At 40.8% G+C, this 18,796-nt stretch overlaps 1 protein-coding gene across 1 annotated transcript in view; it reads left to right on the forward strand.

Moving 5' to 3' along the window:
* Positions 1-956: 956 nt before the first annotated feature.
* ADGRL4 (adhesion G protein-coupled receptor L4) overlaps positions 957-18,796 on the forward strand; it is a 76,503-nt gene continuing 58,663 nt past the window's right edge. The window contains 2 exon segments of the mRNA XM_082484616.1: positions 957-996; positions 2,586-2,735. Of these exon segments, the coding sequence (XP_082340742.1) occupies positions 975-996; positions 2,586-2,735 (172 nt within the window). The 5' untranslated portion in view covers positions 957-974.

An 18,796-nucleotide genomic window follows, 5' to 3' on the forward strand; every position in this document is an offset into this window, starting at 1 on the left:
TCAGGATGCTGTAATGAGGATAGAACTGCTCTCACGTTTAACACAAAGACATGCCAAACACTTTACCAAATTTGCTTTATTGGATAAGTCCTACTACACAACACTCTGTTTTGGTCCCACGAACCCATGGAAACCTCATCTCCTTCAGGTCCTGAGATTCCCAGCCATACAATTGCCTTCCTGCTGCTTTCCTCCCTGCCTATATGTCTTTGTTTTCCTCACAAAGCAGAGTTCAGTGGATTTCCTGTACCTCCTCACAGACCGTTACCCTTAAAGCAACATTGCTGGGCTGCAGAAAGGATCTATCTCAAAACCTAAGAAAGCAGCAGGAAGAAAAATTGGAGTCAGCCAAGACTGTCTCCAAAAAAAAATGGGTCGTGGGGCTCGTGTATACTCAGCTCACCAGGAAAAGGTGGAAGGAAGCCTGTAGACCGTTACCTCCGAGCTCGTAAACCCTGAGCTAGTTACTAATCTCCTCCACCTCTTCCTCACCCTCCCTGATCTGCTCCACCATCCTTCTGCTGCTCCGCTACTCCTTCTGCCAGCAGGCTGCGGCTCACCCCTTGGATCTTCATCCTTCCCCTGCCCCAGGCACTCTCCCAAGGCAGCTCCTTTAACCCATGTTCCTCTAACGCACTCACCCCCGAATCTTCTCTGGTATCCTCTCCAAGACCCGGGCTCCTGCTTCTCTTTTGCTTTCTTGTTTATTTTCTTCTCCCGTATTCCCTACTTGCCAGAAGACCAGGTCCTCAGCCCCTCCTGACCCTTCCTGTCCTGCCTGTGACTCTCAGGAGCTTTTGGAAAAGTGAAGCTCGGGACAAAGGGCAGTGTCGGGGCTGCGCCTGCACCAGGACGTCGCTTTCCTGATAGGCATGTGTGCGTGTTTTGCACATGGTCATACATTTTAAGGCAGGGAGTATTTTTCTGTGACACAGGAGCTCTGCACCAGGCACCGCACAGCAACAGCATCACCAATGAAACTGCTTCCATTCCTAGGTAGGTGAAATCGCCTTCCCCGGGGAGCGAGCGGCAGGTGGGAAGGGAGTGGGCTCTGGCAAGGAGAAATAAGTGCGTTGGAGATGGTGGAAAGCCGCTGGGTTCGCGGGGCTGAACGTCCCTGTAGCTTTAATCAGCGCTGCTGCTGGATTTGGTAATTGCACGGTTAGGATCGTCGCAAAACCAAATCCCACAAATGCCAGTCTTTATCTCACTGTGGGTTTTGTTCTGAAAAAAAAAAAAAAAAAAAAAAAACAACCCAAAAACCCAGAAACATTGTGGGTTTCTGTGGGTTTGGGTTTTTTTTTGGTTTTTTTTTTTCCTCTCTCTGTCTGCTTGGGAGATTTTTAGATTTCACTTGTTATAAACAGCTAAATGACAACAGAATCCCACAGGTTTCTGTTTTAATCTCCGGAAGATGGTCTCCAGTCTTCTTTCTCAAAAACAGAAGGAAAAGATGAAACTTTGTGATACCTAAATTGATTTGCATTATATATAATTGTTTAAAAATCGTGTGTAATTTTTAGTCATCTGAATTTTTCATGAAATTTTTATTTGTCCAAGAAAACAATGCCTCAGTGAGATTTCCTCAAGCAATGAAACCTGTAATTGTAACACTAGGCTAGCAAATATCCAGAATAATATTTGGGTAGGGAAAAGCAGAACTGCAGGGGAAGACAACATCTAAAAGGGTCTTTGTGTTCTGCAATTTTCATTACGTCCTGCTAACAATTTACAAAGTACAAAGTAAAAAACCTACTTTTCCTTCTGAGTTAACCGCCTCGTTTCTAACCTGTTACAGGGTGTGTGTAATTATTCAGTGAGCTGTTAGCTTTCTCAAAAGGAGAGATTCCTTTTTTCTTTGTGTTGAAAACCATATGCATCCGTACAATGGGAAAGTAGTTATACCATTTAGGAATCATCCGGTGGATGGAAAATGAAGACAATCCTTTCATAACATGGAAATGGTATTTAAGAGATTAACTTTAAGTAATTTGGATAAGTTTTTAAACCCTAATGTCATAATGCTGTAAATATTCTGACATGTCATTTTAATCTCTCAGACCATGCATATGCGTTAGCTACACAAGTATGGAAGTGCTTATAAAAATAAAAACTCTGATCTGGTATTTTTTCACTTGATAAGCGTAGGGCAGTTTGGATTACACTCAATACATAATTCAGAGTGTAAATAAATGTCTGTGCTTTACTGGAAAGTACTAGAGAGCTTTGAAAGCCTTTCAAATGTTTTCCCCAGATCACTGAGTAACTTCTGTGTTGTTTACCAATTTTATACTGGTTGAACACATACACAAGTTCTTAATGTACAGTGCCTGCTGTTTCCTAGCCCCTGGGTAGTTTTACCAAAGAAGTCCCTGTAGTCGATGGCCCTTGCCCTATCCTGCAATATCGCTGAGTCTGTGATGATGTTAAGTTTACTGGAATACACTAATTTTGTGGATACCTGTTGCCCAGACCTGGTTTTAGAGCTCAGAATGAAGTTTTTAGATAAAAAAACAAAAAAAAAAACAAAAAAAAAAAAACAAAAAAAAAAACCAAAAAACAAGTCTGATTTTCCTTTGTTCCAGTACTGATTTCCAGTCTCCTGGACTATGGCTGCACTTCTGCAAGCTGCAACATGACATGCCACAAAGACGCCAGGTGTGAAGTTCAGGGTGGGACAACAGGCTGCTATTGCTCCCAAGGATATACGGGAAATGGCATAACATTCTGTTACGGTAAACAGATTTTACCTATATGCATTTCTGTTATGTGCTTGCTTGAAAAACTTACTGAAGAGACCATTAGCTTGAGGGTTGAACTTTATGTCACAATACTTTACACTAACATGTTCTCAAAGCCAAAAACTTTAGCAGTTTCAGAGAAATTCCACAACTTTCTCTCAGCCTAGTATTTTAGTATAGCATACCATGGATGTCCGTGGAGCTTGACCTGTTTTCCGGCTTTCCTTTTCCATGAGAGGTGCTGATGTATCTTCTCTGATTTAGCTTCAGCAATTTCCCTTGTGACTCAGGACTTCCGACGCTTGGGGTTGGCGTGACTGCTACTTTACAGTCCTCACACCTCACCCGTACACATATCACACTAAGGCCACTATTCCCAGCAGCTGATCATGATCAAATAATACAGCTCCTGGGCTACTCCAGAAGACTGAGGAGGTGCGTGTGCCACAGAGACGTGCCCGCGTGTGAGGCCAATGTTAATTTTCCCACTACAGCTACTTGCAAGGAAAATATGCCAGAAATCCAGCAGAGGGGTTTACCTCTGGATGCTTCCATCTCCATCCAAAGAAAAAGATATCTTCCCTGCCTTCATTTTTGAGTTGTCCTCCACTATGGGTAGCTCTAGTGCTTATTTCCACTGTTAGACATAGCTATGGCAAGCTGCAGGCAGGCTGAAATTCATGTGAATCTTGTCAGTTTTCAGTGTCCTGAGAAGTAGTTATGAATACCAACCGTCCGTTTGGCCAGGTTTTGTGTTTCGTGCATCTTGGGAAATTTAGCAGTAACAGAGGCGCTTTGATTTGGTATAAGCACAGGTAAGTGGCCCACCTTTAGTTTGGATTTTTATAGCTCGTTTGCCATGGTGTACTCGGAATTGCGCTTGTTTCAGGAAAATTTAGAATGCAAAGACTTTGTTCCTAAGAAAGCTGCCTATGCTTCTATAAACTGGGAATGCTTAGAGAGAAATATAGCTGGCTAAAATAATAAGCGATAAGGAACCTCAAAAAATCATAGAATAATTTCATTGGAGGAGGCCTCTGGGTGTCTTCTGGTCCAGCTCCCCCCTCGGAGCAGGTCCAACTTAGAGAAGGTTGCTCAGGGCCTTGTCCAGCCGAGTTTTGAGTACCTCCAAGGATGAAGACTGCACTCCTCTCTGGGCCCCTGTTCCAGTGTCTGACTACCATAATTTTGAAAACTTTTTTCTGATATCTAGTCGTGGTTTCTCTTTATGCAGCTTGTGACTTTTGCCTCTCATGTGCACTTACCGCTGTACATTTCTAATAATAGTTCAGCTTCATCTCCTCTATAAACCCCTGTGACCCCCATTAGGTAGTTGTAGACAGCAATATGATTTCCCCTTTGACTTCTTTTCTAAAGCCTGAACAAACACTGTTCTCTCAGCCTCTTCTTTGTATCACGTGTCATGTAGTCACTAAACATATTTCTTGAATTCAGTGCTAACCTTGCCATAAATATAGGTCAATCATTATTTGTCTGTTGAGCTGCTCAGACGAAAACAAGAAGAAATGGCCTTCACCACGCTAATATTGTATGTGCACTAATTCGATTCTACTACCACGAGTAAGCTGGTTGATTTGAAAGTTAAAAGCGCACATTACATCTGCAGAGTCAAGGGCCTACGCTTGTGAATAATGCAGAGATAGAAGAAAAACAAGTCAATTTTTAGCAATACTACTTGGAACAAATAGACCCAACATTTACTTACCTACCGTGAACTGGTATCCCCCGCGCTGTCTGTACTTTTCTAGAAAGTTGTGATTATGAATCATCAATTAAATTTACAGTAAAGATAGCTGTTGTTCTTTACTGGCATTATTGACATTCTTAAATCCATCCATTATGTATATATACACACCCTCATTATGGCATTATTAAACCATGCTTTGTGAGAATGGATTTATCTTACTTCCCATGTTTTTTTCTCATAGAGTATCTTTTTTTTCACTTTCTTTTTCTCACTTTCTTTTTCACCTGTATTTTCTTAGGGAAACCTACATTCAAAACTCTTAAAAATATTTATTGTTCCTTTAAAGAAGGTTCGGTACAGTGAAATATACATTCACAAATCTTGCGACTCAATTAATTGTTTATTAAGAACTATACTAAGTGGTGGGAAATTCAGTCTTTAAAATAAAATTTCCAATGCCAATTTCCAGGCAAACCAGCTACTAGAGGTATTTGTGGTGTTTTGCAGGTAAGTGGCAACGGTTTGAAGGAAGCCTCATATCAGGGGACCAACCTTTTCTCTGGTAAAATACCTCAACAACCACCAAAGTCACTTACCCTCCAGCTAAGCAGCAAAGCTTGTGTCAGAACTATGTGGCTGTTGGCCCTGAAAGAGAGATGATGTTTCGCTAGGGCAGCACGTTGCACGGTGCATTATTAATATTGTGCAGTAGTCCTCTAATAGCATAAACAAGGAACCTGAATTTTAATTGGGTAAGCTCTTAAAAGGATCAGAAACATAGGCTAAACCCTATCATAAATAGTTTAAAGCTACGAAAACGTAAAGCAAAGCCTCAGTTGTTTAATGATGTATTACATCTTGCTGTGCTGTGTGGCGAAAGCGGCAGGTGTATCTGCTGTTCTAGAGATAGCTACCCATTTTTCTTCTGTTAATAATCTCAGGCTTTTACAATGATAGTCCAGTCACCTTCAAATGAGATCATCAATTATGTACTAATACAGGCATTTTCTAAAGAGTATATATGGTACATTGTGTTTACGTATTTGCCCTTTTAGTTATTTAGATAGGTTGTGAGAGTCATAATTACTGTCAACAACATTAATAATTTTACATAGCGTAGAACCAACTTCTTCGTTGTGCTTATCCTGGTAGACAATTAAACCAGAACAGTGGTTGTTTTGAGGTTTTATTCCGGAAAAAACGATTCAAATTCTTCCTCCTCGTGAAAATGCTAAACGACTAAAGATCCTAGTTTTCAGGTTAGTCCTCTTAAGCTTGGGTAGCTGGAAACCTGTCCCTTTTTATTTATAGGTACATTCTCATTGTATTTAAAAGGTTTACATTTTTTCTCTACTTTCACTTTCTTGTAACACCTCTTAAATACTTGTAAAAGTTATTTCTTTGCTAGCTCTGTCTTTTCAACGTGATACACTTAGACATTTTCCCTTGAGTTTACTGCACTGCAAAAGGCCATAATGCCCTGTTACATTTATTTCCTAGCACCATTATTGATGAATCATGAATCACTGATGTCAGCATACTTTAGGAATGGGGTTTGTTAGTTTTTACTTTGCTCCCTTTGCCAGCTGGCTAAGTGACTGCAGAGAGCTCAAGATTATTGGATTTGCTGTGTATAGATAAAGACATATAGATATGAATTTAATTTCCTGGTGTCAAAGTCATGGCTTTTAAAATAATTATCCTCTTACAATCTTTCCCACAAGATTTCAACCACTTCAAATTAGGTCATGTTTTGGACTTTCTGGAGGCATACTTTGGCCAGTTTAACAAAAAGCTAATCCTCTTCATAATCTCATTGTCTTCAGTAGAATATGTGCAGGAATGCACACAGTCAGGAGAATAACTGACTGTAGGATCTGGTCTCTTTTATATATTGGAATTATAAGTTACGTTGCAATAAATTCCTTCTGCACAGTATCTTCCAGAAAGCCATAAATGAGTCACCTTGTCAAGCTTTACACCTCTGAGGTACAAAATACTATCCCATACTTCTTACTTCTTCTTTTGTATTTATATTCTTTGCTTTATGTAGGATAAGATGAGAGAGAACAGTCTCCAAAAATGTAATTATTTGCCTTTCAGGACTCCGTTCTTGGTCACATGTGTATGTATTCTGAATGTAATGCATGAGGCTTTAGCTTCACATTATCATACACCTAATTGAAGTAGCACAGCTAGAGCTCTTGGAATAAAAATAAAAAATATCTCCAGATAAGACTGATTTATAGACAAGTTAACTTCCTCTTGTGCAAAAATGCCATGGATTTTTTTACAGATAAATAGCTTATATTTGCCACTTCTGTAAATCCATTTCTTTCTATAAAAAGAGTCAGCCATATAAATTAGGTGCTGCTCATAATCCCAGAATCCAAAAGAAAATTAAAGGAATCAAACAAAATTTCAGATCCTTTAGAGAAGACTGCGGTGGAAGTAAAACTTCATAGAAGCCAATATTTTATTTTTAAAACAGAGGGAAGAATGAGTTGGCATCATTGATGCTTTCCTAAGCAGCTCTGCTGTTTCAATACTGGCTGCTTCTTGATTGCTGACTGCCAATTTGCTGCTTTGCTGGCACACTGCAGGAAATTAAAGTAAACAGTGTGATCACAGTGTTTACTTTAACTTTGCAAAATACGGAAGGAAAATGAAGCAGTGCTGTTTGTTCCAGGAGGATAGGCAGGCAAGCAGGAAAAGTCTGAACACAATATCCCTCCCAGATATCTCCGCGCAATATTCCCTTGTAAATGTCACTTGCAAATTATACTGCAAAAATAATCGGTCTTACTTGTAAAATAGTTACAGCACTTCCAGAAGTAGTGAGCAGGGACTTAGGCTGTCAGTGAAATTTGGTGCTGAGGCAAGGCACTCACTGTCTCTCTCAAGCGCAGTGCAGGAGGATTTATCATTTCTCAGAGGCAAAAAATACATCAGTGCAAAGTGGTATTTTCTATCAAAACACAGAATCCCTGTTAGAACACAGGGCAATTTGTGTAAACTCAGCTGAATCAAATTGAAAGCCTACTCAATAGCTGAACACAAACATATTTTCTTGGTTTACTGAGGGTCATACAACCAACACTCTGGCTTTTGCCAGCTGTAAAAAGGAGCTTTCCTCTGAGACATCATCTCCACGCCCTCAGGTGATGTCGCTGTGTCTCACCATCAACTTTTATTGCAGTCACCAAATTTGTTTTGATTCACTGGTGTCACCGTTGCCATTCTGCAGCACCCAATCGGTGTATAGTTTTGAGGGAATTTTTACCTTTCAAATTAACATGACCCTGTAAAACCACTGTGTAAAATCATTTCATTCTATCCGGAAGTATCCTTCAGTCGAAAACGACCTAATCCAAATGCTGGTTCACCAGAGGAGAATTTATTTTTTTTTGTTACCAGCAGGCATACATCACTGGATGTCACTTCTGTGTTTACCAAATAGTCTGAAATCACTGATACGGAAGATCCAGTCCACACACTTCCTAAATTCATTTCACTGCTATCAGTTACCACAAGCTATAAAAAGGCAAATTGCAGCTGCTCTACATAGCACAGCAGGAGAAAGACATGCCTTAGCCAAACACAAATAACAGGGCTCAACAGTGGGCGACAGCTTGGAAAACCGGACTTTGCAGGAGGCCAAAGCAGACCACTGATTCCCAGACCTTTTGACGCACTCCTCATAGCTGCGGGCCCTTCTTCCTTCCCCCCCCTCCTCTTGTGTTTCCTAATTTCTGCTTCTTTGCCTCTAAATTCTTCTGGATCTTTTACGCAGTTTCAGGGTGGAGCGTGGTAAAACCAGAGCCTGGGCTGTGTGAAAGGGCAGAAGTCATCTACGAATCCCGAATTCCCACTCCAGGTTTAGGTATCTGGCTTTTTGGTGATCCCAAGAAGTGTTAGGAGGCACCCTCCTGTTTGTTGCATATGTAGATATTACATTTAATTGAGCCCATGCCTTCAGGGTTCCTCTCCAGGGGACAGAAAGGTTTCTTCCCTTCCACATCTTCATCGGTCATAATGTGGCTGAATGTTTTTCACCTTTTCTCGAAGTGCAGAGATTGACCGCCGAGCTGTGCAGTGTTACCCGGCTGAGGTATCTTGATCACACATTCTGGATTAAACCTGTAGGAATTGAAAAGCCTGGACAAATTAGCAGGGAGGATTTTATATTCTGGTACATGACAGTCCATTTGCCTGGGAAAGCGTGGGTGTTAACATACAGGCTAACACAGCAGGTTCCTGACCATGTGGGGACCTACGGCTTTATGTACGGCTTTTGCCTTTTCATGTGCAAGATGTTACGCTTTTCTGTGGATTTGGGAAGGGTTTGATGGCTACGATGTATGTAGACTGCCGGGGACTAACCAGCTGTTGCATGGTTGCCTTCCAGTCGCAAAGGACAGAGCTGTGTTTATGTTCCTGAAAACAGCCAGACCCTTGGCTAACATCGCTAGTCACAACGGTTTTTGTAGAGTTGACTTTACTTTTTATAACCGAAATTGCTTATTGTAACTAGCTACTACTGCAAGTGTATTTTAGTTGAAGTTTTTAAGAGTAGATCAGGAATTTGAAAGGGGAGAGTGTGTTACAACAGTGCCCGGTGATGCACGAGAACATTAGTCAGAAGGAAAGCAGTGCAGGATGTTTGAAGTCACAATATGATCCGGCTAAATAAGGCACAGCGGAGGCTCTCTTACTCCAATTGTCTTACCTCTGTAAATGGCTGAGTCCACAAAATTTTGACTCAAAGCATTTTATGCATTCAAAGTGCCAAATCCAGTTTTCTCACTCATATGAAAAAATCCCTCCCGGATTCTCACTGGAAAAAGACAGAGAGAAATCTTCAGAGGGTTAACTCTCCTTCCTACTGCCAGAAAACACAGTTCACCTGGGCCTGAGATACAGCCCACTGTAACTATTTGTAAGATTGACCCTGACTTTAATAAGCCTTGGACCAAGCCCATGACAGACTCATTACATTTGCAGATTTAAGCCAAAAAAAAAAAAAAGAAAAGAAAAGAAAGAAAAAAAAAAGGCAGCTCTATCTTTTTTCCATGGTTTTTGTTTACATCTTCTTGAAACGATACTTTGAGCATGACTAAAATACAGTAATGCATATTTTGAATGGGCCAGGAAGAAACAAAACTTCCTCTTGTTACATCTTTAATCGTATCCAGTCTCTCTTTTAAATTAGTCCTGTTTGCATGTAAAAAGAGTTTTAAAAATGTGTGTAGATGATGTGGTAGAAAAAGAGTTATTTGTCTCTCTCAAGAATGTACCCAAACTTTCAAGCTGGTCAGCTGCACATGGACGGTTTCTTACTTGTTTAATTCAAAATGTGTTTTAACCCTTGCCAAATAATGCTGATTTCCTTTCTTGAGAAACTATTCTTTTCATCCTGCTTTATGGTACTAAGAATCAATCAATACGTTACATGTTTAGAGGATGTGGGAAAATTCATTTAAGGAGCTTTAAACTTATTATCTCAGAGTCTGCTTACTTTGTGTTTACCAGAGATATGATTCACTTCCTGTATCTCTACCATCTGTAGCGGTCCCAAAAGGTCCAACAGCAGCAATACATTCCTCTCGCTTGCTGGTTTGAAGTAAAAAGATGGAAGATATTTCCAGAATGTGCATACTCATACATGTATATTAAATGTACACAGCCGTGTACACAGGGACCTGTGTATAAGTAGGTACGTGAATAAAAAGCAACTTTTTCTATGAGAAAAGGGTAAAGCGGTCTCAAAATTGTCAGTTGTACTCGTTTTGTGGTTGTATAGTTGAAATTAGCTTTTTTTAAGGCAAGACCGGGATTTATTGGAAAAAAATTGCTTCCAGAAATTCCACTTCTTTGAGACACCTTCTGTACCTAGGTTTGCACACGGTAGAGCCCGCTGCAGCTATCAGATTCTGCAGCTGCCTTCGGGGTTATAAAGTTAGCGTTACCCAAGAAACAAGGCAAGTATCATAAGGAATTGCACACATAAAAGGTGATGATGTCATTTCTGCGCAGCTGCATTGATTTGCGTATAATAGCCCGCCAACCCAGCAAACTCATTTTACCTTTTTCTCTGTTCAATAGCTCATAGAGTTCAATGGTAGAAAAGTGTTCTCTTTAGGATTGTTTTTGCTTCGTTGTTGTTGTCGTTGTTTATTTGTTTTCCTCTTCCAGAATAAACTGGCCGGGAGCGGTGAAGTTGTCTGTAACCTCATTTGAAATGTGTAATTTATCTAGGATGATATGCTGGTGCACAATTTTTCTGTGTATGACTGTGAAAAATTGCCGACTGAGCTGCTGGCAGCCAGAATATCAAACCCCGCTCAGCCCTGTGTGTATGAAAGAGTTTAAGAAGGTAATTGACACTTTGGGCCTCTATTTGCCAAAGAAAGAGATAATGACGTTCTCCAAGAAGATTAGAATCTAACCAAACATTGTGCTCTAAATATAGAGCACAAAGGCAGGTGATGTTTGTGAAAACGCTGCTCGGCTGCGGGAGGAGGAGGGGGCTGAAGGACTGCAATTTTGCACTGTATATTTTTTAGGTACACAGATTTAATTTAGAGATTACGGCTTGAAAATGAAATTTACAGTATGTGTGTTTTTCGGCGATAAGAAATTGATTTTGTGACCTTGGTACACACTAATTGAAATATCTGGCACTGCCTTTTGCTGAGGTTAAAGGAAGCCATATATGCCTGGAACCGCATTCTTCTTTCACCTTGAACTGCGCAGTTAATCACAACCGCAATCACTGGCAGGAAGGAAGCTGCTCTTTCCCCGTGGTACCAGGAAGCTGAATAATCTCTGTTCATTGTCTAATGGATAGGCTGTTGTGCGATTACTTCGGGCTAAGTTAAAGAGATTCACGCTAGCTTCAAAATGGAGACTTCTGGTGGAATTAACGTTCAACGAGCACCAGGGGCCGGAGCTTCACCTGCTGCCCTGCAGGGACGGGGCGAGCAGGCGGGTCGGCGTGGCAGAGGCACGGGGGATTCTCCCTGGATCTGCCTGCCGCAATCCTGGCTGCTCCTTTAGGGCTGAGGCAGCTCCGTCCTGTGCTCTCTGCTGCTGTGCCAGGAGACGATACGAGGCAAAGGCTCTCTGGTTGTTCTCTTCTGCGTGCTGTTCCAGCCCATGCGCTGCTCTGCCCTTGGACCGTTATTCCTGTGCATCCTCCCGCTTGAAAGGCCGGTTGTAGCGTTTAGGAACAGCAGCTATGCCCCAAGGGGCTCCGCTGGTGGGGTTTTGATTTAATACCTCGGCTTTGTGTAACGGGGTTTCTGTCTTAGCTTAGACTTGTACAACTGCGACAGTCTGAAGTTGTCTATAAACTAGTGTGGCGGGGTGTCCCTTTATTTTGCTTATTACTTAATGTTACACATTTGTTAGTTTGGCACAGGATCATGTTTTTCAAAAAGGAAAATGAAAGCTCCTGAAAAGCCTTGACAATAAATGGTTATTTGTTCAAAAACAGCCGAGTCCAATCTTTGTTTATGTTAGTAGGCTTCATGTAATGGTGTTGCAATAAAGAAAAATAGCTCTTCAGGATATGCATTGGCTTTTATGTTTTATTTGTAATGAAAGCTGTGCACATAGGCGGCAATCTACATAAGTTACAGCGAGGGAGAACATAAGCATAGATGGTGACTTGCATGTTTATATGTTTAATATTTATTTGTGGCAAAGTGTCTGAATCTCAGTTTTAAAGAATGTGCAATTAGGCTGAGGAATTGCAGTTTTCATTCCCAGAAATTTACCGAAGGAGGACTAAGAGAAAAGGCGAAGCAGAGGCCACCGCTTCTCCCCTGCCCCATCCCACGACCGTTGCCCTGTCTTCTCATGTTCAGCCCCAGGATGGGAGACAGTCCAGGGAACCTCACTGCTCTTCTAATGTTGTAATGGTTTTCGGATACCCCCAAAGTTCAAATGGGCAGAGGGCAGCACAGCCCTGGCTCATGGCTTGGGTCAGAGGTGTCATGGGGGCACGGGAAGTTATTGCAGCAGTGATCTCTGCATCACATGAAGGGCTTCGTCACTGATCTCTGTAATAGCAGAGGCCCTAAAAAAATGCCAGAGAGTCTTCAGGACGTTGGCATGAACTTAAAAAGTTCAGCTAAGCTCTGCGGGCCTACATAGGAGCTCTGCGCCTTGCTTTAGTTCTTTGTGGTGATGGGAAAGGAGTAGGTGGAAAATTGTATTACAGTGGAGGCTTTGCCTTACGTTTTGTATTCAATAAATCATTTTGGTGGGTTGCATTGATCGTGAGGAAGCTCTACGTTTTCAATATCAGCCTGTAAGAAGTTCAGAAGGGAGATCATTGCAAGGTGGAAGTACTCAGGTGAATGGGTTTGGGCCCTGTGTACCTATCCAAAATGTTTCACTATTTAGAGCTATGATGAAACATGCATCAATTCATAAATATGACCCACTGTGCAATATAAAAATATCAATATTTCTGTCCCATTGTGTAAGGAATATCTGGTGCATACAGAAAGAATTTCATCTCCTTAACTACCACAGAGAAAATGTGAAAGGCAAATAGCCTTCAAAAGCGTATTGACTTGAAAGCAGGGATGAGGAGAAGTTTCTGAAACTTAAAACAGCTTTTATTTCGTCTGGGCCAGTCAAAATAGAAACTATGTGGGGTAGCAGTTGCAAATGATGCAGAGCTGTGATTTGGCGGCTTTTTTAGGGTTGTCATGCAAATCTTGGTGCATTGATACCACAAAGCTTTCATCATACTCAGCTCCGTGGTTAAAATCTAGGAAATTCTTAGTAAAGCTGTCTTTAGAAAATGGGAGTGCTTCGGGGGTGTCTCACACAGCACAGGAGAAGCTAGATATTTATTGCGCTCTTCATCTACCAGAAAGGAGGTTGTAGTGAGGTGGGGGTCAGACTCTTCTCCCAAGTAACAAGTGATAGCACAAGAGGAAATGGCCTCAAGTTGTGCCAGGGGAGGTTTAGATTGAAAATTAGGAAAAAATTCTTCACTGAAAGGGTTGTCAAGCATTGGAACAGGCTGCCCGGGGAAGCGGCTGGGTCACCACCCCTGGAGGTATTTAAAAGATGTGTAGATGTGCTGTTTAGGGACATGGCTTAGTGGTGGATTTGGCAGTGTTAGGTTAATGGTTGGAGTCAATGATCTTAAAGGTCTTTTCCAACCTAAACGATTCTATGATTCTGTGATATAGGATAAGCGATTCTATGATTCAATGATTCTGTATTCTATGATCTAGGTGTGTCGGGACACAGTGGTGGGCTAAAGAATTGTTGAGCTCTGTTTGTATCATATTGCACGTGAGTTCTGAGGCTTAGACAGATGTCAAAGGAGAGGCTGGGATAATATTTACACAGCTGTGGACTGCAAGGAAAAGGACTGTTAACTGAACTTTTTGTCATCCTCTTGAATAAACAGGTAGTATGCTAATACCGCCAAATGCTTCTCGTTGGAGGTATGAGCTCTGGGCTGTCTTCTCTGCTCTCAGAGAAAGCTATTGCAGCTTTTACTAGCTGTAAAGTGGTCTTGAATTATTACTCAGGTTTTGGCCTTAGACTGATGAACATTTGAAAAACTTTTAACCTGACCATGGCACGTTACCCTCAAGGAATGCCATGCAGACAGCAGCGTTCAATTTTGCGCTTGATATTCAAACTAGTAAGGGGTCTGTTCTGCAATAAGGACATCTGGTTTTGAGTGCTGCAACAGAAAGCCGAATGCAGGGCTATTGCTGCTTTCATTGGCAGTGTGGTAAAAATAGTCTCTTGATATACCTGCTGCCTCTGTTCTTGTTGCAGTAAGCAATGGTAGGAGCGTGGACGACTACAGTAATGTATTTTATTATAGTTTCCTGCAGAAGGGGTGATGCTGATGACTTTCCTCCAACAGGGAGGTGACTTGCGATTGACTTGTGCAAGCCACAATGGCTGTAGGACACAAAGCCACAGTTAGGGGTAGATTTTCCAAAGAAATATTTGTTGAGCACTTTTGAACTGTCTGGCTCTGTCGTAGGTGCCTAAAGGAGGACTGAGTTGTTTCAAAAGAATAATCCCAGTTGTGGGTGCTGAGCAATTGAAAATCTGTCCCTGAAGTGCTTCTTTTTTTGCCTATCATCTGTTGGCAGTTCGGGCTTTTGATTGATTTATTACTTTATTTTTAACTGCAAAGACCCTTTAATTAGGGAGGGGAACTATGTGAATGAGCTGGAGCTGCTGGTGGTAGCAACTCCTTGCCGTTGGAGATTTGGTAATTAAATAAGTGGATAATATCCTTCTTATTGAGAAGATTTAGAAAATCATAAGGACTTGGCATTATTACAGTATTTAACATCCGCAAATGGAGGGAAAAAAACATAATGGGAATTTTCATTAGCTGCAACGCATGTGGAGGGCTCTTTTTCTTTCTTTGAACAGCCAAACACTAAACAATTCCTAAATCCCTCCCTGTTACTTATGTTTTCTTCCTGGTGGTTAAAAACCCCATAAAGCAGAAATTGAAGACTTGCTATTAAAATACTTGCTGACAGCTCCATTCAAAACATCCTTTCAAATAGTGCTATCACATCATGATTCATCTGCTGTTCTGATATAGTTGCTTTAACAACAAGAACCTTCCTTCTTGGTTAGGGCCCATCTCTTTTCATGGGAAAATTCTTCCTTTAGACACTTCGTTGAATCCGTGCTGTAAACAAGTCTTTCGCTGGTGTGGTTCTGCTTGTGCCACAGAACGCATGTAACCCCCCAAAAAGCACAGTAACAGGCTCACTGGGGATGACAAATGAGAGACGGTCGCAGCACGCGAAAGAGACCCGAGCCCTTTTCACCTCCTCCCCACCTGGAGTACATGGGTGCAAGCGCCCTTTGCAATTAGCATAACATGTCGGGGGTTCCGGCTCAGCGCAATGACCCCACATCCCTCTGTACCCGGCGAGGGGACGCTGCCCTCTCGGCTGCAGAGCCAGCACGCAGCACCGCTCTTCTCTGCACCGGCTCTGCCGGGGCCAGACCTTCACCTGCTGTAAAGCAGCACAGCCCTATCGATTACGAGTTACGCAGCTCCCGCTAGCTGAAGGCCAAACCCAGGAACATCCCGGGGATTAAGTGGTCCCCAGTGAAACGGGGTGAGTTTCACTCTTGAAGCTTGAAGTTAGAATTATTTACAGTCACTTTAACAGGACAACAGCTGCTCTTTACCTAGAGATGAGCCAACAAGCACCAAAAGAATTTGGATCTGAATTGCAGATGGATGGATTTCAATTTGATTCAAGTAGCTGGACCGCACGATTCTGTACTGTAAGTTCTCGAAGTCAGAGCCTGAGAGAAAAGTCATTAATTTGGAAGCTGGTACTCTGAAAGACTTTTATGAAGCAATATATTTTCATAGCAGACACAGATCAATTTAAAAGTAGTAATCAAGGGCCATGTGCTACGTGTTCACAGACAGAAAATGTAGAGAATCCAGCCAGAGACAGACACTTAACATTCAGAGCATCCAGACTAGCACTGAGGATATTGCCTCTATGGAAAATAGTGTGGTTCAGAATTAAAGTATTGTGAATTTGTGAGATAATCATAATGCTCTGCAGATACAAAGATGCTGCCAGATTGCTGCCAGAAACAGGCGCAACATAACTTTTCTTGGCAAATTTGGGTTTAACTTCTGTATGAATTTTGGTGGAAGAAAAAGTCCCTGCAAATGTTCCACCGAAAAGATGTGTTCGAGACAAAAGAGGAAATTATAATATAATAAAATTCATTGAAATTACTTTTTATGATCTTTGAAAGTCATTCTCTAAATGACTATACCTATTTTCATCAAATGAGATTCAGGCCCAGTGATTTTTCCCTTGACAGTCCTACGAACTTTACAAGATGTAACATTCCTTAAAAAACAAAGCATCCACGCACTACTGTTTTATGTCATGCAAGTAATAGCATTGTACACAACCAAAATTTATATTTACTCGGATACTACTACAAGTACACTCCTCCTGGAAATTTTTAACCTGTCACTGGCAGTGACAGATATTTCAAAAGGCTGATTCATTTTATTTCTCACAGCGGTCATTGACGGACTCTGCTCTGTGCCATACTAAGTGTCTGAAATCAGATCCTCAGGCATTCAGGATTTGTATTTGGAGCTAGATACGGTTTTCACTCAGTTGCTGAAGTCGTCCTCTATCATAACTTGAAGCAACCTGAACGCACCTTTGTGTGAATTACTTACGGTCCCTCAGCTTGACTTTTCTCCAGTTTTCCATATCAATCTCTACCAACCGGGAAGAAAAGTACAGAATAATAAAATCTTTAATGGGTGGCTTTATTTTAGATGATGTTTTTTCTGTGATCATCCACAGTACATTTTGAACTCACTTGTCTTCCACTAATTAAAAAAAAAAAATTAAAAAGTTGAAAGTTTTGCATAAATAACCTGATGCAAAAAGTTACACTGTAAGTGCACATATACTGAAAAATCCACATGTAAAGGAAACTTTGCTCTGGACTTAGCCATGAAAAAAATTTGACCTTGAGCTTGCATTTCCCTAGCCAGCAAAGTCAAGCAAACTCAAGATGAAAAATGGTAAGAAGCCAGCTCAACTGATGCAGGTCTTGTGGAATATTTTGTTTGCTCCAAGCATTCAGAAGCATTTTTATGTGAGATACCCCTATCTATTTTGGTGGGCTTCATTTTAAGTAATATAATGTTATCTTAAGAGGTAAAATTTTAATTGAACTGAAGAGTCTTGTTAGATCTAAAGTCTATTTAGATTTTTCTGCTCCTTGGGCTATAAAGTAGTAGGGAAAGATTCTTTATAAATACACGCACATATATAGACCATACTCTCTATGTACCTTTAAAAGTCATTGAAATCATCTAAATTCCTTTAATCTATATAAAAGGTCCAAAAACTTAATTCACAAGATTTAGATCTGCATCCAATTCATCATACAAATGTTGTCTATAAGTGGATAAGAAATAAATAAAAAGGTACTGTAGTTAAGCACTCTGCACATAGTTTCACTAGAATAGATTAGGACAATGGAATACTTTCACAGTTTTTTTCTACAGCACACAGAGCATAGTGCTTGAAAAAAATAACCTTTTTTTTCATTCTACAATGTGGGATCTATTAGGCAGCTGCTGCAAATAGCTAGAGAATTTGTCTTTGCTTTAACACCTCTAAACAGATTCAGTTTTGGGGGGCTGAGTTACTCATGGAGAATGAAATTCCTGAAAGACCTCAGCGTCAGTTTTTACGACTTCTGTTCTCTTCATGTTAATAGTATAAGTAAACAAGGTATGCAAAGAAAATGGTGAGATTTTTACCACTGATTTCTCCTCAGAAAAACAACATAATATAGTGACATGAAGACAGATGACTTTGTATTACATTACTGTATACTACTCTATAGCATGCAATCAGACAGAATCTTAGAATATCCCAAATGTTGAAATTTATTGAGATTAGAAAATAAGAGTGAAGCCTTTTCTGGGATATTTTGGGGAGATGCTATAATTAATAATTACCTCCTAGCTGGTTTTGTTATTTCTCTGCTCCAGTCTGACAGACCAGACATAAACTGCTTTTTGCTGGTCCGTCAGTGGGCACCCATTATTATCAGTTGGGACATAGAAGTCTCCCTCACATATTTGTATAGGTAAATCTGGTCACTGACTCTTCCCATTTCCATCCTCTGTGCTTTCCCTCTATATAATATCTCTGTCCTGATTGGTGTTAACAACATCTAGTAATTTAGTATCATCTGTGAATTTAATTCTCAGGCTGTTCATCTCTTTTTCCAGAGCATTAATAAATATGTAAAATAAAACTGGGCTTAACACCAACTCCTGTGGCAACCCAACTGGATACCTCTTCACAGCTCAGCGCAGTACTGTTTGTCATGATTCATTATCCTTTGTTTACATTCCTTCAGCCAGTTTTCAATCCACATGACAGCACTCTTATCCAAGACATTATAAATTATTTTTCTAATAAGATTTTGTGAGCCACTGTATCAAATGCTATAGTGCAGCCCAGATATATTGCAGTCACTCTGTTCCTTCTGTACACTAACCCAGAAAATGGTGAAGAAGCAATTACATTTGTCTGGCATGGTCTGTTCCTTGAAAATACAAACTACTTATTTGTCATGGTTCCCCTGTTGTTTCCAGACGATTTTCAAGCTTATAATATTTATTCCATTATTTTAGAAGAGATTTCGAGCAATCACACCGGAAGATAACTGCAGGTTTGCGCTCTCTCTCTTCTCCTTTTCCTTGGAAGACTTTCAGCAATTGCTGGGATTCACACCTAGGGTTTTAAAG

The sequence above is a fragment of the Vanellus vanellus genome, assembly GCF_965231255.1.
Source record: "Vanellus vanellus genome assembly, chromosome: 5".
In the NCBI taxonomy this organism is placed as follows: Eukaryota; Metazoa; Chordata; class Aves; order Charadriiformes; family Charadriidae; genus Vanellus; species Vanellus vanellus.